Source organism: Pseudophryne corroboree, chromosome 1, assembly GCF_028390025.1.
Source record: "Pseudophryne corroboree isolate aPseCor3 chromosome 1, aPseCor3.hap2, whole genome shotgun sequence".
NCBI classification, from domain to species: Eukaryota; Metazoa; Chordata; class Amphibia; order Anura; family Myobatrachidae; genus Pseudophryne; species Pseudophryne corroboree.
The window spans coordinates 123138548-123162692 of record NC_086444.1 but is presented as its reverse complement, the minus strand read 5'-3'; the positions used below and the strand labels follow the sequence as shown (position 1 = coordinate 123162692).

Genomic DNA, 24145 nt, shown 5'->3' with positions numbered 1-24145 from the left:
AAGGAGAGTCCGACTCCAATTGTGTCGGTTGCGATGCCTGACCTTCCCAACACTGGATGTGAAGAGCATGCGCCTTCCACCATTTGCACGCCCCCTGCAAGTGATGGAAGGAGCACCCGCAGTCCAGTTCCTGATAGTCAGATTGAAGATGTCAGTGTTGAAGTACACCAGGATGAGGAGGATATGGGTGTTGCTGGCGCTGGGGAGGAAATTGACCAGGAGGATTCTGATGGTGAGGTGGTTTGTTTAAGTCAGGCACCCGGGGAGACACCTGTTGTCCGTGGTAGGAATATGGCCGTTGACATGCCTGGTGAAAATACCAAAAAAATCAGCTCTTCGGTGTGGAAGTATTTCACCAGAAATGCGGACAACAGGTGTCAAGCCGTGTGTTCCCTTTGTCAAGCTGTAATAAGTAGGGGTAAGGACGTTAACCACCTCGGAACATCCTCCCTTATACGTCACCTGCAGCGCATTCATAATAAGTCAGTGACAAGTTCAAAAACTTGGGCCGACAGCGGAAGCAGTCCACTGACCAGTAAATCCCTTCCTCTTGTAACCAAGCTCACGCAAACCACCCCACCAACTCCCTCAGTGTCAATTTCCTCCTTCCCCAGGAATGCCAATAGTCCTGCAGGCCATGTCACTGGCAATTCTGACGAGTCCTCTCCTGCCTGGGATTCCTCCGATGCATCCTTGCGTGTAACGCCTACTGCTGCTGGCGCTGCTGTTGTTGCTGCTGGGAGTCGATGGTCATCCCAGAGGGGAAGTCGTAAGACCACTTTTACTACTTCCACCAAGCAATTGACTGTCCAACAGTCCTTTGCGAGGAAGATGAAATATCACAGCAGTCATCCTACTGCAAAGCGGATAACTGAGGCCTTGACATCCTGGGTGGTGAGAAACGTGGTTCCGGTATCCATCATTACTGCAGAGCCAACTAGAGACTTGTTGGAGGTACTGTGTCCCCGGTACCAAATACCATCTAGGTTCCATTTCTCTAGGCAGGCGATACCGAAAATGTACACAGACCTCAGAAAAAGAGTCACCAGTGTCCTAAAAAATGCAGCTGTACCTAATGTCCACTTAACCACGGACATGTGGACAAGTGGAGCAGGGCAGGGTCAGGACTATATGACTGTGACAGCCCACTGGGTAGATGTATGGACTCCCGCCGCAAGAACAGCAGCGGCGGCACCAGTAGCAGCATCTCGCAAACGCCAACTCTTTCCTAGGCAGGCTACGCTTTGTATCACCGGTTTCCAGAATACGCACACAGCTGAAAACCTCTTACGGCAACTGAGGAAGATCATCGCGGAATGGCTTACCCCAATTGGACTCTCCTGTGGATTTGTGGCATCGGACAACGCCAGCAATATTGTGTGTGCATTAAATCTGGGCCAATTCCAGCACGTCCCATGTTTTGCACATACCTTGAATTTGGTGGTGCAGAATTTTTTAAAAAACGACAGGGGTGTGCAAGAGATGCTGTCGGTGGCCAGAAGAATTGCGGGACACTTTCGGCGTACAGTCACCACGTACAGAAAACTGGAGCACCACCAAAAACTACTGAACCTGCCCTGCCATCATCTGAAGCAAGAAGTGGTAACGAGGTGGAATTCAACCCTGTATATGCTTCAGAGGTTGGAGGAGCAGCAAAAGGCCATTCAAGCCTATACAATTGAGCACGATATAGGAGGTGGGATGCACCTGTCTCAAGCGCAGTGGAGAATGATTTCAACGTTGTGCAAGGTTCTGATGCCCTTTGAACTTGCCACACGTGAAGTCAGTTCAGACACTGCCAGCCTGAGTCAGGTCATTCCCCTCATCAGGCTTTTGCAGAAGAAGATGGAGACATTGAAGGAGGAGCTAACACGGAGCGATTCCGCTAGGCATGTGGGACTTGTGGATGGAGCCCTTAATTCGCTTAACAAGGATTCACGGGTGGTCAATCTGTTGAAATCAGAGCACTACATTTTGGCCACCGTGCTCGATCCTAGATTTAAAGCCTACCTTGGATCTCTCTTTCCGGCAGACACAGGTCTGCTGGGGTTCAAACACCTGCTGGTGAGTAAATTGTCAAGTCAAGCGGAACGCGACCTGTCAACAACATCTCCTCCTTCACATTCTCCCGCAACTGGGGGTGCGAGGAAAAGGCTCAGAATTCCGAGCCCACCCGCTGGCGGTGATGCAGGGCTGTCTGGAGCGACTGCTGATGCTGACATCTGGTCCGGACTGAAGGACCTGACAACGATTACGGACATGTCGTCTACTGTCACTGCATATGATTCTCTCACCATTGAAAGAATGGTGGAGGATTATATGAGTGACCGCATCCAAGTAGGCACGTCACACAGTCCGTACTTATACTGGCAGGAAAAAGAGGCAATTTGGAGGCCCTTGCACAAACTGGCTTTATTCTACCTAAGTTGCCCTCCCACAAGTGTGTACTCCGAAAGAGTGTTTAGTGCCGCCGCTCACCTTGTCAGCAATCGGCGTACGAGGTTACATCCAGAAAATGTGGAGAAGATGATGTTCATTAAAATGAATTATAATCAATTCCTCCGTGGAGACATTGACCAGCAGCAATTGCCTCCACAAAGTACACAGGGAGCTGAGATGGTGGATTCCAGTGGGGACGAATTGATAATCTGTGAGGAGGGGGATGTACACGGTGATATATCGGAGGATGATGATGAGGTGGACATCTTGCCTCTGTAGAGCCAGTTTGTGCAAGGAGAGATTAATTGCTTCTTTTTTGGTGGGGGTCCAAACCAACCCGTCATATCAGTCACAGTCGTGTGGCAGACCCTGTCACTGAAATGATGGGTTGGTTAAAGTGTGCATGTCCTGTTTATACAACATAAGGGTGGGTGGGAGGGCCCAAGGACAATTCCATCTTGCACCTCTTTTTTCTTTTCTTTTTCTTTGCGTCATGTGCTGTTTGGGGAGGGTTTTTTGGAAGGGACATCCTGCGTGACACTGCAGTGCCACTCCTAGATGGGCCCGGTGTTTGTGTCGGCCACTAGGGTCGCTTATCTTACTCACACAGTCAGCTACCTCATTGCGCCTCTTTTTTTCTTTGCGTCATGTGCTGTTTGGGGAGGGTTTTTTGGAAGGGACATCCTGCGTGACACTGCAGTGCCACTCCTAGATGGGCCCGGTGTTTGTGTCGGCCACTAGGGTCGCTTATCTTACTCACACAGTCAGCTACCTCATTGCGCCTCTTTTTTTCTTTGCGTCATGTGCTGTTTGGGGAGGTTTTTTTGGAAGGGACATCCTGCGTGACACTGCAGTGCCACTCCTAGATGGGCCCGGTGTTTGTGTCGGCCACTAGGGTCGCTTATCTTACTCACACAGCTACCTCATTGCGCCTCTTTTTTTCTTTGCGTCATGTGCTGTTTGGGGAGGGTTTTTTGGAAGGGACATCCTGCGTGACACTGCAGTGCCACTCCTAGATGGGCCCGGTGTTTGTGTCGGCCACTAGGGTCGCTAATCTTACTCACACAGCTACCTCATTGCGCCTCTTTTTTTCTTTGCGTCATGTGCTGTTTGGGGAGGGTTTTTTGGAAGGGCCATCCTGCGTGACACTGCAGTGCCACTCCTAGATGGGCCCGGTGTTTGTGTCGGCCACTAGGGTCGCTTATCTTACTCACACAGCGAACTCGGTGCAAATTTTAGGACTAAAAATAATATTGTGAGGTGTGAGGTATTCAGAATAGACTGAAAATGAGTGGAAATTATGGTTTTTGAGGTTAATAATACTTTGGGATCAAAATGACCGCCAAATTCTATGATTTAAGCTGTTTTTTAGGTTTTTTGGAAAAAAACACCCGAATCCAAAACACACCCGAATCCGACAAAAAAAATTCGGTGAGGTTTTGCCAAAACGCGTTCGAACCCAAAACACGGCCGCGGAACCGAACCCAAAACCAAAACACAAAACCCGAAAAATTTCCGGCGCTCATCTCTAATATATACATACACTGCTCAAAAAATAAAGGGAACACTTAAACAACACAATGTAACTCCAAGTCAATCGCACTTCTGTGAAATCAAACTGTCCACTTAGGAAGCAACACTGATTGACAATCAATTTCACATGCTGTTGTGCAAATGGAATAGACAGGTGGAAATTATAGGCAATTAGCAAGACACCCCCAATAAAGGAGTTGTTCTGCAGGTGGTGACCACAGACCACTTCTCAGCTCCTATGCTTTCTGGCTGATGTTTTGGTCACTTTTGAAAGCTGGCGGTGCTTTCACTCTAGTGGTAGCATGAGACGGAGTCTACAACCCACACAAGTGGCTCAGGTAGTGCAGCTCATCCAGGATGGCACATCAATGCGAGCTGTAGCAAGAAGGTTTGCTGTGTCTGTCAGCGTAGTGTCCAGAGCATGGAGGCGTTACCAGGAGACAGGCCAGTACATCAGGAGACGTGGAGGAGGCCGTAGGAGGGCAACAACCCAGCAGCAGGACCGCTACCTCCGCCTTTGTGCAAGGAGGAACAGGAGGAGCACTGCCAGAGCCCTGCAAAATGACCTCCAGCAAGCCACAAATGTGCATGAGTCTACTCAAACGATCAGAAACAGACTCCATGAGGGTGGTATGAGGGCCCGACATCCACAGGTGGGTGTTGTGCTTACAGCCCAACACCGTGCAGGTCGTTTGGCATTTGCCAGAGGACACCAAGATTGGCAAATTTGCCACTGGCGCCCCGTGCTCTTCACAGATGAAAGCAGGTTCTCACTGAGCACATGTGACAGACGTGACAGAGTCTGGAGACGCCAAGGAGAACGTTCTGCTGCCTGCAACATCCTCCAGCATGACCGCTTTGGCAGTGGTCAGTAATGGTGTGGGGTGGCATTTCTTTGGGGGGCCTCACAGCCCTCCATGTGCTCGCCAGAGGTAGCCTGACTGCCATTACGTACCGAGATGAGATCCTCAGACCCCATGTGAGACCATATGCTGGTGCGGTTGGCCATGGGTTCCTCCTAATGCAAGACAATCCTAGACCTCATGTGGCTGGAGTGTGTCAGCAGTTCCTGCAAGACGAAGGCATTGATGCTATGGACTGGCCCGCCCGTTCCCCAGACCTGAATCCAATTGAGCACATCTGGGACATCATGGCTCGCTCCATCCACCAACGCCACATTGCACCACAGACTGTACAGGAGTTGGCGGATGCTTTAGTGTTAAGCACACCAGTGCCAGCAGGAATGTACTGGTGTCTGAACGGTGAGGGATGCAAAACAAATGAACTCACAGACAGACTGGGGAATATGACATTACATACACAGAAGGTGATAGGGTAACAAAATAAACACAAAGTGAACAGAGAAGCCCAAAGGCTAAGAAACTTGGTGTCTCCCTAGTATTAGGAATGCTCAGATGGAAAGAAGCGAGATGTAGTGATTTAATACGTAGAGAACCCGAAATGCTGTTGCTAAGGGCAACAGCAAAACCCTAAAGGGTTACCAACGGGTGTGGCAGTAAACTCCTTGGTCAGAGATGGAATAATAGACACAAGGAGAGTCTCCACAATCCTAGTCCTCACTTGCAGTGCACTGGTTCAGCTTACTGCCACTAAACTGACACCTGAACACCTTGCACAGTGAGAAAGGATTTTGGCAGGCAAGTCTGAGAATACAGCCGCAAACTTGCTAGGTTCACAGAGTAGCAAAAGAACCCCAGCAGGTTAAACGACTGACTCCAGTCTTACTGCTAGGTCTGGATTGGCAGAGTGTAATACCAAATCCCAAGGCCTATTTGCAGTAAGCAACAAACAAATACAAAGTTTACACAGTACTAGCTAGCTTTCAGGAACTGACTAACCAACAAAGATTCAGCAGCATCTGCCTAACCTGAGAAGAGGGTTTATATAGCAGGTGCTATCCACGTCCCACTCAGACCTCACAGACTGTGAGCACAAAAACCAGCACCGGATCCCCTGCCGTGCACAGAGCCTGTAACCACTGCACAGCAAAAGACCCGAACCGGAGTATCAGCTACGCTCAGGTTACTCCGCTAGCACTTGTCTCCCGGTTGCCATGACGACGTGGCAGCACAGAGCAGGAGACCCTAACATTTAGTCCAGGTCTGGGAGGAGATCCCTCAGGAGACCATCCGCCACTTCATCAGGAGCATGCCCAGGCGTTGTAGGGAGTTCATTCAGGCACGTGGAGGCTACACACACTACTGAGCCTCATTTTGACTTGTTTTAAGCACATTACATCAAAGTTGGATTAGCCTGTAGTGTGTTTTTCCACTTTAATTTTGAGTGTGACTCCAAATCCAGACCTCCATGGGTTAATAAATGTGATTTCCATTGATAATTTTTGTGTGATTTTGTTGTCAGCACATTCAACTATGTAAAGAACAAAGTATTTAATAAGAATATTTCATTCATTCAGATCTAGGATGTGTTATTTTAGTGTTCCCTTTATTTTTTTGAGCAGTGTATATTGTAGAGATGAGCGGGTTTGGTTTTCTGAAAACCAAGGTCACCCAAACTTCCGGAATCTGAGGGAATGCGAGTGCCGGCTCGTGCTTTCCTGACTTGCACAGATTCGAAATCGAGGCAAAATGTCATCATTCTGCTTCTGCAGTGTGAGTTGCCATTTTCTAAAAAAGTTCAAATAAATACTATAGTTGGACTTTTTATACATCTCGTGTATGCTGTAGGTGCTGTACCCCACTGCGTTCACTTCATACAAGCAATGAGAGTCCGCAATGTGAGCTATAATTTGTGAAAAAAGTTAAAATAAATACTATTGGCAGGATGTAAGAAGTCTGAGATCGCCAGAGGTGACGGATGCCAGATGATCCTTGATGTTTTTATAAAGGGACAAACACAAGGCAAAACCATGCCTTGTTGTTAGTGATTGCCCCTTTAAAAAAACATCTAAGATCGTCTGGCATTCTGCACATCCGAAGATCTTGGACTGCATTACAACCCACCATATAGTTGTTTTCTTTGTACAACTTGTGCTGTAGGTGCTGTACCCCACTGTGTTCACATAAATATAAGCACTGAGTTGATATGGATCACGATAAATCAATAGAAGAGCATGCTTCCAGTCATGATACTATTACAACAGGTAGTAAAGGTTACCCAGGGGGCAGAAAGTTTATGAGAGGGCACCTGATATCTAAATCTTTCACACTGTTAAAAAAAGGGGTAGAGGTGTCACATTAAAAACCGACAAATCAGTACCCAAAAAAGAACACTACAGAAGGGATGTAATTGGAGCTGAGTTTAGCGTCTGAGAAAAAGTCTGGCAACTTGGACATTATGTGCAACTTTTTCCTGGTACTCGTCCAATGTAATGGCGTTCTTTTACGCTCCCAATGCAAATTGTATCTGACTTCTCACAGGATTTTTAGACCAGGAAGCGTCTGATTTTTTCAGAGCAACAAAATTAAAACATTCTTGGTTGCTTTCTGTAGGGCTGTATCTCCTATATAGTAGCCCAAAGTGTCTGTGTGTAAAATGCTGGGCGTGGCTAGGAGCTCTCATTGGGTTAGCATCAGGTCTATCATACCCAGTCCACATCTGATTGGGCGAGAAACACCCTCCCACACAGGTTACATCCAATGGGAGGCTCTGCCCTTTTAACTGCTGTGTGTTCCCAGAGCAGGACTAGCAATGGGGCTGATGGAGCTGCAGCTCCTGGTCCACACCCCAAAATAGGCCCACTACATCTGCAGCAACATACCCTGCAACAATTTGCACATAAAAATTGGTATAAATTCGAATAGGGGGCGTGGCCACAGGTAAAGTACTTTCCCTATACTTTCTGTAGCCCCTATAATAAATGATCATATATGGGGGATAAATATATGTGATGGTATGAACTAATTGTAAAATGTATATAATTGTATATGTATGATAAAAATTACACATGGGCGTAAAGTCCAGAACTATAATAGCCCAGGTTTATAGGGATATGGACCATGGGGATCAAAGTGGCATGAGCTGGGCTTGAGACTTTTCTAGAAGTACCTCGTGCAGGGATGTTAAGTGCCCGCATGCCAGAGATGAACTGGGAGAGCTTGAGGAAGAGACGACAGTTAAACGGACAGGAGAGAGTGCTGGGGACTGAGCGGCAGGAGACGGAGCTGCGTACTGCCGGATGACTGTAAAAAGTGTGACAGACCTGGCTCTGGACGGCGATTCTGGGGGAGAGAGATACTGACCAAATTCCCCAGCGGCTCCTGTGAAGTGGATAGCGGGACCGAAGTGTGGACGGCTGTGGCGAGCGGCGACGGGCTCCGACATCAGTAAATCCCTCTGGGCGGAGCGGAAGAGGAGTCTCCTGATAGTGACCCCGTGTGGCTGTGGGCGGCGATATCAGTGAGTCCACAGCAGAGCTATCCCTCGCTGGGCGGATCAAGAGGCGGCGCTGCCCCACAAACCAGGCCCCAAATCGGTGAGTGACAGTGGGAGGCGGCCGGGAACGGCGAGTGACAGCGGGAGGCGGGTCTGAAAGCTTCCCTCAGCAGGCTGCACTCCTTATACTAAACCAACCCCAGGGAGGCGATAACGGGCAGGGACAGACCCAAGAGGCTGAACCGGAGTGCCTTGTAAAAGTATATCCTGATCAGCTTCCACAGCAGCATCCCTGTTAAAGATACCACCAATTACATTATACTGATAACCCCAGATACAATGGTACATGTATTGAGCTTATGCCCATGAAGTCCAGTGCCAGAATAATTACTCTTAAACATCGCAGACAGGATTATTGACCAGCTATAGGGATGGGACTGGTTATGTGTGCCTAATGGAATGTAACTTGCAGCTTGAATACTACTGCCTACATCCCTGTATGCTTTCCTCCTATGCATCACACTGCTGTCTACAAAGAATCTACTAACTTTTTCATTGCTAGCTAGACAGATAATAATTGTATGCACTCCATTTTCCGCTATCAGAAGGGTCATAGGAATAGCACAGGATGACTAATTCGACACGTCATTGACCCTGAAAGACATTATTACTCTTCACAAGTTATTATATGGAGACAAGAAATTGGGATTAAATCCAAGCGCTATTGTTGACGACTCACAGGGGTTAATTTCTGAGATAGAAACTGAGATTCAACTGACTAGAGACACATTGTTTCTACATACGCAGGATATTGTACTGCTACGGCCTGGATAGCTTACTAACGCTTAGTGATTAGTAGTTTGGTACCCTATTTACATTACTACTATGGGATTTTAAAACCACAGTGGTGGCCACCCCGAACTATTGAACTTTAAAGTGATCACTTAAGGTAACTTATTAGGTAAACTGCGCAGAATGTACAAGGTATTCACGATATCCTGATCCTGGAGAGTCCTGTACAGTGAGGGCAACCTGGAAAACAAGAAAATACTGGATAACGCAGGTGAGGCGATCTCCCTATATTAAATCTATAGCTAAGGCAACACACTCACAACACCCACTGCCTATATTAGGTAGGGTTCTCTCAAGCAAACCCGGGTGTATCCATATTTGCTTGAGTGGAGGCACGCCAAATTATACATAGCCCTAAATAAAGTGAAGGGGTAGGAGGGCTACATTTGGAGGCACTGCTGAGATCCGGACACAGGGGTCTCCGTTTACCAGACAGATAGTATGGAGGGGATTAGTAAGGAAGATGTTTTTCGTTGGTGCAGAGAGAAGGATATAGATGTCGAATGTAGCTTTGGATTGAGAGGAAATTTGACCAGTGCTAGTGAGGATAGTATGCTCAACGCGGTGAAATTTCTTTATGGAGTTAGTGAACCAAGTATTGTCGATAAATGGAAAGGGTCCAAAGGTACTATTACCGCTATTTTAATCACTAATAAGAACCCACTAGATCCAATGTTACTCCCTGGCATGGTGGTGGTGGATGGAGTCCCGGGATGGAAAGTCCACCTGGTATGGCCTGAAAGGAACGCAAGTGGAGAAGATGTCCCATCAGGTGATGAACAAGGAACTGGGGAACAACAATTCGGATGTGGTGTCTTGAACACCAGCCCTGATACTGATCAACTCACCCACCCCGAGGAAGCTGTGGAGAATCAGGTAGAAACTGTCATGGGCAAGATGGTTAGCCACTTGGAGAGGTGGCACTTCGAAGGCGTATATCGTCGACTTAGGATATTCTCAGGAATCACACCGGTACCAGCGGGGGAGGAGACCTACGAGCTGTGGAGGGAGGCTGCCACACAACATTCCGAAGAGTGGCAGTGCCCTGAACATATTAAACGGCAGCGGGTGGTTGAAAGCCTACGAGGGCCTGCTATGGGGGTGATTCAAGCCACCAGGAGGAGCAATCCCACTGCTACTCTGAAAGACTATGTGGAGGCACTAGATTTTTCCTTTGGTACCTTGGAAGACGTAGGTGATCTACTGGCTCGACTCAACCATACATACCAGGAGCCAGGAGAAACCTTGACACATTACGTGTATAGAGTCGATAGGTTAATATACAAGATTGTAGATAAAGGGGGGATCGAGAAGGAGGCGGTGGACAGAAGAAGACTGATAAAGCTAAATATTTATCGTATATAAAACACTTTAAGAGGTCTAAGAACACTATACGCTATCTACGTAAGAAGTACCGTAAGGGTACGCAAGTTGCGTAGCGATCGCTCAGCCGTAGTCGAGACGCTCAAGCGTCACGTTCGCTTACGGCCCAGTGATCACAGGCAGGCACGCTGTTGGCTGCCGACTAACGTAATGATTCGCTATAGCGTAGCGGACGCTCGGGACCACGAGGAGATCACCAGCGATGCAGACGCTCACAACGTTTAAACCTTTATATCTATACCTTTAACAGTGAGATACACAGTATACCTTAGTGTAGAGACAGAGTGTAAGTGCAACCTGGTGTAACCTGATTAACTACAAAGCTGCTTGAGCGTCACCGGCGCTCAGAGAATACTTAACACTATAAAGAATACACAGATACCTGGGCTTAGGGTCCGAAACCTATTATATGTATTATGACTATTATACTTGCAAAAGGAATCACAGTACAAATGATACACTACAATATAACATAAACCAACTAACCAGATAAACTACACAGGAAATACAATACAATACAATTAAAGGAAAATACGAGAGAGATAGAGAGAGAGATAGAGAGAGAGATGGCTCACAGTAAGACAATATGATTACGGAGAAAACTTACGCACAAGGGGAACGATCGCATGCGCCTCGATATCCAGCTCCCGATTATCAGCAATGAGAACCGTTGAAGAGAGAGAACTGGATACGGTCGGCCTGCCTATTTATGCCCCACACACAATACAATTCAATGGTCCCTACAATCTCATTGTTCATTGGACATAGGAATTCGGCTTCGCATTATAACAAAAGGTCATAGGTTGATTCATACAGGTGGGCTGTGACTATTTCCAACTGCTCAGGTGGGAGGGAAACTGGGTTTCCCGCGGCATGGGTCATCAAATGCAAATAAAGTAAATGTTCATAAACTTCTTATGTCCATAACTATTCGCACGAGCGATTGATCTGCTTCAAACCAACACCGGAATATTTCTAATTAAATATTCTTCCGATGGATACTAAACACCACTGTATTACTCCTGTCTGACCCTTCGTATCAAACAAAGAGGGATTCCTCTGTTCATAAACATTCTATATTAACCAAACTTTCAGAATCTATCAAAGGGACCATGATCTACAAAATACATTATTACTGAAAATATGTTACGATTGAGTTGCACGCTACAACCACATAAACTCTACCGTAAATACGCATACCATGCGCCTGCGGGTGCCCGCGACTGTGAGTATGCGCACGTACGGGAGAGCGTACGCATGCGCAGCACGGACCTGTGTGAGGTGCAAATATGGTAGTGTGCATAGAGATATTTTTCTGACTTTGACAGTCCACCCTTTGGCAGTCAATAATAACTGCCACCTTCTAAAACATTTCAAAAGGAGAAAAATATATGTCAGGGGTTAATTCATTTCCATGGTTGGGTAAGGGAGGAGAGAGGAGTAGGTGGGAAGAGGGTATGACCTAGTGAGATAGCAGAAGCATGTGTGTATGAGTCCATGTTTGGGGGGTCATGTATCATCGTGCCGTACGTGTTGTAAATCAAGCTTCGAGGTATTGCGAAGTATACATTTGAATTCCTTCTTATCCCGTGGTACGGGTCTGTGGATGGGCTGTCAAACTTTACCGAGCTCTTTTCGGATTTTGAACAAAATGGGGAGCACATTTTAGTTGATGATACATGAATGGGGGAATATGTGATTGCTGATATCTGTGCCTGTATTCCCTATACTATGTGTGTCATTACCTGAGGGTTGTAGAAATGAAGAAAAGACATAATTACGGTAAATGCGGTGGTATTCTATGTCAGGTTAATGTACATCTGTCGGTTGAAGTTTTGTTCGGTATCAGTTGAAAGTCGTCTTCTTTGCGCTGTGTTGCCCATTAGGGGTGAGCAAAAAGCTTTGTCAATGCCATTAGATTTACAAAAAATGTTGGGCTAGCGTAAGTTTAAGAATTCTAGGGAAACTGGGGATCCATGGCAAAGTTCATCAAATGTCCGTATCTCAAGTGGTCAAAACTTCTTCTTTGGTCTATCCGTTGTCTGTATAGCGTCTCGTCAACTTCCTCGTCCCAGGGGGTCTTTTTATCTTGGAGAAAAGCAGAAAAACAGGTGAAAGAAACGGACCGTAGAAATCGCATTTTCATCACATCATTGTTTCTATCATTGGGTCATAAATCAAATCCAGGTTAATTACAGTTTCCTCACTCCTCAAACTCATTACCTTAGTACGACGATTGCACCTCATTAAAGCCTGACCGCATCTAAATATCAAACCGATCGTTATGATAACACCTAAGATACATAGGAGAAACTTCCCAACATCCATTATGACTCCTTGAGCCCAGTCTCCCAAACCGGAGAACCAATTTCGCGGGTTCAACCATGACACCCAACCAGTCAGCTCATTACCTACAGCAGCAAGAGTGAGATTGTGTTTTCGGCGAAATTCCCACTTCAATTGGAGAATATCGTCCATCTTTTGGTCTATGACCTCGACCGGATCCTCGGTGCTATTCGTGATATACGTGCAACACTTCACGCCGTACTGTGTTGCTAATGTAACACAATATCCGCCTGTCACTGCTGTGAGGTAATTAAGAACCATTCTATGCTGCACCAGTTCTGTTTTATAAGCTTGAAGTTCCCTTCCAGTATATCTAAACGTGTCATCATACATTTCAGTGATATTATCTAACAAATTTGCGAGCGCCGATATGTATTTATAATTTAGCACTCCTCTAGCGGTGCGGGTGAAATCTAACGCGATTAAGAATTGAATCCCGGTGGATTCACTTATCAGATCAGAGGCCGGATGCTCTGTCTTCTCTATCAGGTGCCTTTTAACGACGTGCTCGTAATGGGTGTGAGTATAAGGAGCTTGGGCACCACGGTGTATGTCTTTCATTTTGTCATGTGTTACAGTCATCACTTCAGGCAATACTTTTCCAATATAACACAATCCTTCAGAGTTTGGGGCAAGCCACTTGTACGCCTTTCTCCCGCATATGAAATATGCATCATCGGGGAGAACATATGGGACGGAGAAGGACATAACCATATTACACACCTTCCAGGTGAAATATCCTAACCCTAATTCTTCCATCTGCTTAATACACGTATCAGGTTGTACGATATGTGCACAGTATCCTGGTGATACTTCTCCAACTCTCGTAATCCTATTTCCTAAGGTGTACCTATACCGGAAAGATTTTCCTCTACTGGCTATGTGGCGTACAAGCTCTGTATCTGTAGGCATTCTATCTGCTCTATGCGAAAAGGTCATGGTGTGGTTACTCCATGACACTTCCCAATTTCCCGGCTTTCTGGGATTGGAGATGTTGAAACATAATAGGGACCTATCCACATGGTATTGGTGGAGCTTCAAACTAGGAGGGCTGGAGATATTAAACCTCCTGTCCACCGGTCTCCCACCATTTAACTCAAGTACCTCCCCTATCGTTAAAGGAAATGGTACTAGCCCTGATTTGCTATGACCTTGAGGTACTTGAGAGCATACCCAACAATCTGTTTTGTTTAACACATTACCCACTAAGGAGTGATAGTCACTCAATGGATGCCGGTCCATATGGATATTAAAACTGGATTGGCATTTCTTAATGCACCCATCTTCAATGACATTGTTACAGAGCCGACAGATACAGTTTTCTTCAGCTAACAATCCGTCACAATTTCTTCTATGGTCAATGCTATCGGATCGTTTTCTGATACTCGCCTTTGCTTGTTGGTTAGGTTGATCTTGGAAAACTACGCCTCCATCTTTATCATCAGAACCCATTCCAGAACCTCTATCGACCTCCATGGTACTCTCGCCGGAACAGACTGCTCTGGTCAACATCATGGTCAACAGGAAAATCCGGATCACAGTCTCTTGGGGCAAGTTTATCTTATAGGAGGAAATGGAGAAGAATGAGAAGGAGGAAAAATAAATTTGAGGGAGAGGGGATGGGAAGTGGAGAAAAACAATAAAAGGGAGTGGGGAGTCGACAACAGCTCTCGGTCTTCAAGGCTCAGGTGCCGCCTCAGTCCTCCTGGAACAGACACTCCAGTGATACAACCTCTACCGTCTGTTCCTTATCACGGGACTTCTCTGGATCAGCAACCTTCTTGCAGTGGGATGAATGGACCCAAGTCTCTCTCTCAGCAACCTTTAATGCTGTAGTGCTAGTCAATAAGACCTGGTATGGTCCTTCCCATCTGTCAATAAGGCAACCTGAGCGTAGAAAATTCCGTATCATTACATAATCCCCAGGTTCAATGTCATGACAATTACTATCAGGTAGATCAGGAATCACCAACTTCAGACTATCATTTTGATTCCTTAACTGTTTACTCATGTTAATCAAGTACTTTACAGTTACTTCATTGTTACATTTCAAATCATCCTGAGGGTTAATCATGGCATGCGGTTGTCGACCAAACAAGATTTCAAAGGGAGACAGATTAAGAGGGGACCTGGGAGTGGTTCTGATACTGTACAATACAATGGGTAAAGCTTCTGGCCATGTCAATCCTGTCTCTGCCATCACTTTACTCAATTTATTTTTAATAGTGCTGTTCACTCTTTCGACCTTCGCACTCGCCTGTGGACGGTACGGAGTGTGCAGCTTGCTATCAATTCCCATCAACTTACACATTCCTTGAAAGACATCACCTGTAAAATGGGTACCCCTATCACTTTCGATTATTCTAGGGATACCATATCTACATACAAATTCCTGCACAATTTTCTTAGCAGTAAACATAGCGGTATTTGTTGCCGCTGGAAATGCTTCGACCCAATTTGAGAAAACATCTATACAAACAAGTACATATTTCAAATTCCGACAAGGGGGTAATTGTATAAAGTCAATTTGTATTACCTGGAAAGGGCCGCCGGCAGGTGGGATATGGGATGGTTCTGTAGGTATTGCCTTTCCAATATTCTTTCTCAAACAGGTAAGGCATGACATTGCTCTTTTACTCGCATGAGAGGAGAATCCTGGGGCGCACCAGTATGCTCTCACCAATTTGCACATTCCCTCCTTGCCTAGATGAGTCAGCCCGTGAGCTGCTTCAGCCAGACATGGAAGATATGCTCTGGGGGCCACTGGTTTACCATGTCCATCCGTCCAGAGTCCTGAGGACTCCTGGCCACATCCCTTTGCCTTCCAGACTGCCTTTTCCTGTGTGGAACACAAATTTTGCATTTCACACAACTTCTGTGTGTTAATGGTATTAAATACCATTAATTGTGTGGTGTCTGTCTGTATGGGGGTAGCAGCTGCTAACTTAGCAGCTTCGTCTGCTCGGCTGTTACCAAGTGATACCGGGTCTTGGCTATATGTGTGTGCTTTACATTTGATAACAGCCACTCTGTCGGGTTCCTGTATCGCTGTTAGAAGCCTTTTTATGTGAGCTGCATGCGCTACCGGTGTACCAGCGGCCGTCATGAAATTTCTGAGGCGCCATAGGGCTCCGAAATCATGGACTACCCCGAATGCGTATCTAGAATCGGTGTAGATATTGGCTGACTTACCCTTAGCCAATTCACATGCTCTGGTTAGGGCGACCAGTTCAGCAACCTGGGCTGAGTGAGGTGGGCCTAGCGGTTCCGCTTCTATGGTGTCTTGGTCATCTACGACTGCGTATCCAGTACACAAGTCTCCCGAGTCTGACTGTCTATGACAACTACCGTCCGTGTAGAACGTGAGTTCCGCATCTTCCAGTGGGTTGTCACTGATGTCAGGCCTTGCGGTAAAATTTTGGGTCAAATATTCCATACAATCATGTGTATCTTCCTTTGTATTAAATCCTCCTTCCCCATCACTCTCACCTTCCACCCTTTGTGCCTGACCAGGCACACCTGGGAGATACGTTGCAGGATTTAATGCACTGCATCTCCTTATGGTGATGTTTATGGGGGCCATTAGTGCCAATTTCCATCTTGTGAACCTCGCTGATGAGACGTGTCTGGTTTGGGCAGAATTCAATAAGGCTGATACTGCATGTGGCGTATGGATTGTGAGGTTGTGGCCTAGCACGACGTCTTCGCTTTTTGTCACTAGCAATGCTATCGCAGCAACGCTTCGCAAGCATGTGGGGAGGGATCGCGCTACCGTGTCTAGCTGAGCGCTGTAGTATGCAACTGGCCTATTGGCATCACCGTGTTTTTGGGTTAGTACACCTGCCGCGCAACCAGCACTTTCTGTTCCGTATAGTTCAAAGGGTTTCCCATAGTCTGGCATACCTAGTGCTGGTGCCTGCGTTAGGCACTGTTTGAGTCTCTCAAATGCTGTTTCGGACTCGTCTGTATGCGAAATCCTATCAGGTTTGTTTGAGGAGACCATTTCCTGCAAAGGTAACGCCAAAATGGAAAACCCTGGGATCCAATTACGGCAATACCCACACATTCCTAAAAACGTTCTGATCTGTTGCTGGGTTTGTGGCAGAGTCATGTCTCTAATTGCTTGGATTCTATCAGTGGTCAGGTGTCTCAGTCCTTGTGTTAGACAGTGTCCCAAATATTTTACCTTAGTTTGGCATAATTGTAACTTGTCTTTGGACACCTTGTGTCCTGTGTCTGAAAGATGAAACAGGAGCTGTTTCGTATCCTTCAGAGATGCTTCCAGTGAATCTGAACACAGTAATAAATCGTCCACATACTGTATCAATACTGATCCACTGTCTGGTTGGAAAGACTGTAAACAATCATGCAAAGCCTGAGAAACTATACTTGGACTATCTATGAAACCTTGGGGTAATCAAGTCCACGTGTATTGGACTCCTCTGTATGTAAATGCAAACAAATATTGGCTGTCAGGGTGCAGAGGTACCGAAAAGAAAGCGGAGCAGAGGTCAATAACAGTGAAAAATTTGGCAGTGGGAGGGATTTGCATTAGGATGACAGCTGGATTTGGCACTACGGGGAACTGACTCTCAACTATTTTGTTAATCCCCCTTAGATCCTGCACTAGTCTGTAACCCCTCCCCCCACTCTTTTTAACAGGGAAGATGGGACTATTGGCAGTACTGGACGTTCTTACCAGAATGCCCTGTTGTAGCAAGCGCTCTATTACTGGGTAAACTCCTAACTCCACCTCTGGCTTCAGAGGGTACTGTGGGATTTTTGGAGCTATCCTACCATCTTTTACTTGTACAACTACTGGAGCTACGTTTGCCATTAATCCAGTGTCTTGTCCGTCTTTTGTCCAAAGTGACTCTGGTATCTGAGATTTCATCTCTTCTATTTGGGATGGATTCCTATTTGTCATAATGGTATGTGACATTAATTTTGATGGGGAGTCTAACATGTCTCGCACTTCCTGAGCGTGTTTCTCAGGTATGTCCAAGAATACACCTTCAGGAGTACAATAAATGACGCACCCCATTTTACACAGTAAGTCTCTTCCCAGGAGATTGGTTGGTGCCGATGCAGCCAGCAAAAAGGAATGCTTGGTATGCAAAGGCCCTATTGTAATCTCGGCTGGTTTGCTAACAGGGTAGTGCTGGACTACTCCTGTTACTCCCATGGCTGGAATTGTCCTACCAGTGGTTCTCATGCCCACTGTCGAATTTATCACTGACTTGGCCGCCCCTGTGTCTACAAGAAAGTTTAAAGTTTTACCAGCTACATTAATTGCGATCTCGGGTTCACTTCCAAGATTGGCAATTAATTTTACTGGCTGCAGATTACAGGTATGGCCACACCCCTATTGGGTATGGTGACCTCCCTGAATCCCGCTGGCAGCAACTACTTGTGAGGGAGATAGTTGGGAACTACCAGAGGCATGCCAGTCTCTGTTTGGGGGATATCTTTTTGTTTCCCCTGTATGTGGCTCATAACTCCGTTTCTGCGGACCTTGCTCCCAATGTCGTGTGTCGTGTCGTTGTCTAGGGGGTTGGTATGAGTTTCGTGGATTCTTTACTCTACAATCTCGTGCCATGTGTCCCTGTTTGTGACAAGAATAACAAGTAACCATACTTGACTTACCCACAGGATTTGGTGATACAAACAAAGGCTGCCTTGTGGTCAGGGCCTGTATACTTACTGACATTAATTTATCACCTTGTTGTTCCCTGTGTCTGGTGATGTTTCTATCGTGATCAATAGCAGCCTCTCTCAAAGTAGCCACAGACAGACCTCGCCAACATGGTTGCGTGGTCTGTACCCTAGTCTTCAATGACTCTTTTAAACCATCCATCAGTACCGATACTGCTACTTCCCGATGGTTTGTGTCTGTTTTAATGTCCTCTATGCCTGTGTATTTTGCCATTTCTAATAATGCTCTGTGAAAATACTCTGCAGCTGTCTCTGACTCCTTCTGTTTAATGGAGAATATCTTATTCCATTTAGCTACCGCTGGGAAATACTCTTTTAGCTGCAAGTTTATTCTTTTCACATTATCTTGGTTGTACACATCTGTAAGAGGTACATCATGACCTAGTCCGCAATCAGCTAAAAATTGAGTTGCGTCGACATTTGAGGGTAAACATGCTCTCAGCAATATCTGCCAGTCTTTATTGTTGGGCTCTACAGTGTTACCTAAGTCTCTGATGTATTTTTGACTGGCAACTAAGTCTTTTCTAGGGTCAGGAAATTCAGACACTATGGTCCTTAATTCCATTCGGGAAAATGGAGTGTACATGGCAATGTTCCTAATGGGAGTGGCTCCTGATGCGTCTGTTTTCCCATTTGGCACTGCTATTACTCTAACAGGTGTAATTCTAACAACCTCATTCTGTGTAGATTCTACAGGCTGTGGTGAAATAGTTTCAGCATAATGCATGGTGCCGTACTTACCAGTTGATACGACTTCACCTATCCCTCCGCTAGGGGCCTTTACTAATCTCGTGGGTGGAGCTGTGCCTACTGTGGTCTCTGCTATGGTGGCTGCTAGAGAGAGCGCTGAAATCGTTGCCGATTCGTCCTCTTGATCACACTCCTGAGGAAAGTTCAAAACAGGGTACAACTTGCACGGGTTAATACTTGCATGGGTTAATGGGTTAACATTATCATTAACATTTACACAGTTACTAAGTGATTTTGTGTTACACCTTAGTGCGTCTTTCTCCGCAATCAACTTCTCTCCTGATATGTATGGTGGCGGCGGGGCCGTGGCAATCAGTTTTCTGTTAGAGCCAGATCCCGCCGCCTGAGCCAAACCTCTCTGTATCTCACCTTCCTGTTGCCACAACTGTAAATAATCATAATGCTGGATTCGTCTCTTTGTTGATTTTATGAGACATATCCTCCTCCTTAAATTTTGTAACACTTCTGAGCTGAAGCTCCCTATTCTTGGGAATTTCTCCCCGTCATGTACAGTCATTCTCTCCCATTCATCACATAAAGTTTCTGTGTGACTTCCATATTTCTCACACATTATATACCTGGCCGACCCAATTGGTCGGACCACTGAATCAACCCGAACCGAGGTTGATCGCCCCCTACCTGAACAAGTGGCCCCCATAGTTCGAAAGTGTTGCTTTATTTAGCCAACCCTTTACGCAAAACCAAATGCCAACAATAGGCTGACGGTGGCGGTTTACCGAGTACCCCACTCACTCGCCCACGCCGACAAATACGACCTGATCACACCGATATGGTGCTGGCGTACTCGACCTAGGGCCCCTGCGACCTGAACCTCTATTTACTGGAACCTGCGAGGGTTATCCGAAGAACACTTACTCTTTCCAGTAACTATTGGTTGTTGGATAGTTCCTGAGTGAGCAGCGAACTTCCCTTAAAATAAAAAAATTACACAAATCACGTTAGAGTGTACAGATAGCGTTTGTGACCCCTTTACTCTAATGGTATTAGGTCAGATTACTAACTACTGCACACACTTACGTGCGGTCCAGTCGTTAAGTACACAAACAACTAAGCTTATGTACGGAAAGACCAATGGAATCGAAACTTACGACTGCGAATTCCTTCAGCCAGAGCTTATATGGCCTATATGGGTGTTGCACCAACCCTTTTCGGTGTTGTGCCTGTGAACTGTATAGCGGACTTCCTTGTCGGCTGTACCTGGACCTCCTGGTCTGTTATGACCTCCTGGTCTTGTTATACTCTAATGCTCAAAATTGTATATTTAACCAGAGATGCCTCCCTAGCCACCGTGCACGTCACTTACACGCATGTACCTCACGAGTACTCGACTTTTCTTGTGGTTCAACCTTTAAAAATTGTAAAAACACTCACTCATCACATGTACACTTTTGTTTTCTATTTCTGCGCAGAAATTTTTCTTCAGATCAGGTGTGTTACCAATTAGGAGCAGGATCTGTTAATTAAATTTCGGACACCCAAAAATAGACTTGCGTTATTTCTCGCCTCGCGTTATTTATCGCTTTGCGTTATTTATCGCTCTGCGTTAAAAATCAACTTATCGTGACTTGAGCTACGTGGGCGTAACCGGACGCTCCGTTGCGTAACGTACGCTGCGTGCGTCGGCCTTTGGATTGCGTACGCAAGTCTTTGTTAGAGACACGTATACGCAAAGCAAAGATCCACCGTAACACAATTTATACTTTTATCAATGTAGATGATCCTTGATCATCTACCACACAAACACACTGACTTCGCCTTATCTCCCAGGCGAAACTGTGTGTTTGTCTATCTTTTAACTATATTACCTTTACTCTTAAACTATGAAATAACGGCAACTCTCTTTTAGCACTTCTATCAACTATAAAAACTGGCAGACAGGAGAGTGATATACGAAAATGAAAAGGAAAAAGAAATGCAGATATATATATGTGTGCGTGCGTGTGTACGCAAGACAGAAAAATAAACAGTTTTAAAAGACACTAGCGTTTTGTTCTTACCTCCGGTTCCCGGATTCCTTCAGCACTCTTTACCTAAGCGAAGCAGACGCTTATCCTGTCAGCACTACGAGGGATACAACCTCCCGCCCTTTGCTGAGGGATAATGTCTGCTGATCTACCTAGTGCAGATATGTGAAGGACGGGCGAGCCGCCAATTGATAAAGCTAAATATTTATCGTATATAAAACACTTTAAGAGGTCTAAGAACACTATACGCTATCTACGTAAGAAGTACCGTAAGGGTACGCAAGTTGCGTAGCGATCGCTCAGCCGTAGTCGAGACGCTCAAGCGTCACGTTCGCTTACGGCCCAGTGATCACAGGCAGGCACGCTGTTGGCTGCCGACTAACGTAATGATTCGCTATAGCGTAGCGGACGCTCGGGACCACGAGGAGATCACCAGCGATGCAGACGCTCACAACGTTTAAACCTTTATATCTATACCTTTAACAGTGAGATACACAGTATACCTTAGTGTAGAGACAGAGTGTAAGTGCAACCTGGTGTAACCTGATTAACTACAAAGCTGCTTGAGCGTCACCGGCGCTCAGAGAATACTTAACACTATAAAGAATACACAGATACCTGGGCTTAGGGTCCGAAACCTATTATATGTATTATGACTATTATACTTGCAAAAGGAATCACAGTACAAATGATACACTACAATATAACATAAACCAACTAACCAGATAAACTACACAGGAAATACAATACAATACAATTAAAGGAAAATACGAGAGAGATAGAGAGAGAGAGAGAGAGAGAGAGAGATAGAGAGAGAGATGGCTCACAGTAAGACAATATGATTACGGAGAAAACTTACGCACAAGGGGAACGATCGCATGCGCCTCGATATCCAGCTCCCGATTATCAGCAATGAGAACCGTTGAAGAGAGAGAACTGGATACGGTCGGCCTGCCTATTTATGCCCCACACACAATACAATTCAATGGTCCCTACAATCTCATTGTTCATTGGACATAGGAATTCGGCTTCGCATTATAACAAAAGGTCATAGGTTGATTCATACAGGTGGGCTGTGACTATTTCCAACTGCTCAGGTGGGAGGGAAACTGGGTTTCCCGCCGCATGGGTCATCAAATGCAAAAAAAGTAAATGTTCATAAACTTCTTATGTCCATAACTATTCGCACGAGCGATTGATCTGCTTCAAACCAACACCGGAATATTTCTAATTAAATATTCTTCCGATGGATACTAAACACCACTGTATTACTCCTGTCTGACCCTTCGTATCAAACAAAGAGGGATTCCTCTGTTCATAAACATTCTATATTAACCAAACTTTCAGAATCTATCAAAGGGACCATGATCTACAAAATACATTATTACTGAAAATATGTTACGATTGAGTCGCACGCTACAACCACATAAACTCTACCGTAAATACGCATACCATGCGCCTGCGGGTGCCCGCGACTGTGAGTATGCGCACGTACGGGAGAGCGTACGCATGCGCAGCACGGACCTGTGTGAGGTGCAAATATGGTAGTGTGCATAGAGATATTTTTCTGACTTTGACTAGACTCACCCAGGTACTAAGGGGGGCATTAACCAACAGTCCTGTAGCGCAAAGGCTCCGATGCACCATGAATGCTAATCTGCCTCCGACATTGAATGAGCTCGTGCGAGAAGTGAAACTGGAAGAGGTACAAATAGAAAACTGTGAGAGAACCATCAAGAAGGTCAAAGTAGTTTTACCGACCCCTTCTCCACCCTCTATAGAAGAGCGACTGGTGAAGTTAATAGAGGAGCAGAATAAAAAAATTGAACAACTAATAGCCCTACAGACTAATCTTCCTTATAGTCAGTGGATGCATCCTGACTCTGGGAGGGGAATAAGTGTATGGCGGGAAAGTCGATTCCCCATAATTTGCTATAGTTGTGGACAATCGGGTCATAGGTCATTTGAGTGCCCTATGTATGGACACTTCCGAAGAGGAAATAGTAATAGCAATAGTTACCGGAGACGACCGTCCCCACCGGAAAACTCCAACGGGAGTTCTGTGGACCCCTCACAGGCTCCCCAATAATTACTGTACACGCCATGAGAGTGCTCAGTGGTCCAATGAAATTCCTGAGAGCCTGATGGGCCATGCACCAAGAATAAAGGCTATGATCAACGGACACGCCTGTACAGTCCTGCTGGACAGTGGATCACAAATATCCATCATATTTGAATCCTGGTATCAGACCCATTTACAGGATGTGCCCATACATCCTCTTAGTGGCCTCACCATCTGGGGGTTGAGTGAGCAAAAATACCCCTATTTAGGATATATTATCACTCAAATTACCTTCGACCCTGGGCTGATTTCCCCCAATGAAATGGTACCGTTTGTGGCATTGGTTTGTCCGGATTCCCCCGGAGATAATGGAGATCTGCCAGTGATTGTTGGGACAAACACTCATATGTATAAGAGTCTCATAAAATGGTGTGAGAAACAAAACCTGAATGACTTGCCGATCAAGATAGACAGTCATATGGCACAGTGTCGACAAGGAGAAGTTGGTTCAGAGACCGGTACATCCAAACCCGATTCAGGGGTCAACAAGCTGGAGGCGTGTTTCCAAGGTAGCGACATAGACGCATGGAACAAAAGTCTACTATTGGAACAATTACAGCTGCGAGAGTCGGTATTCTCCCAAAGTGAGTGTGATCTAGGAATGGCAAAGGATGTAGAGCATCGTATTAAATTAACCAATGACACCCCATTTAGGGAAAGGTCT

The 24145-nt window shown here is 45.8% G+C and overlaps 1 protein-coding gene across 1 annotated transcript; it reads left to right on the top strand.

Annotated features, from left to right (window-relative positions):
• Positions 1 to 9621: 9621 nt before the first annotated feature.
• Positions 9622 to 10545, top strand: LOC135065460 (modulator of apoptosis 1-like). Its single transcript, XM_063964360.1, has one exon. It carries the CDS (start codon positions 9622 to 9624, stop codon positions 10543 to 10545), a length of 924 nt encoding a protein of 307 aa, XP_063820430.1.
• Positions 10546 to 24145: the final 13600 nt, after the last annotated feature.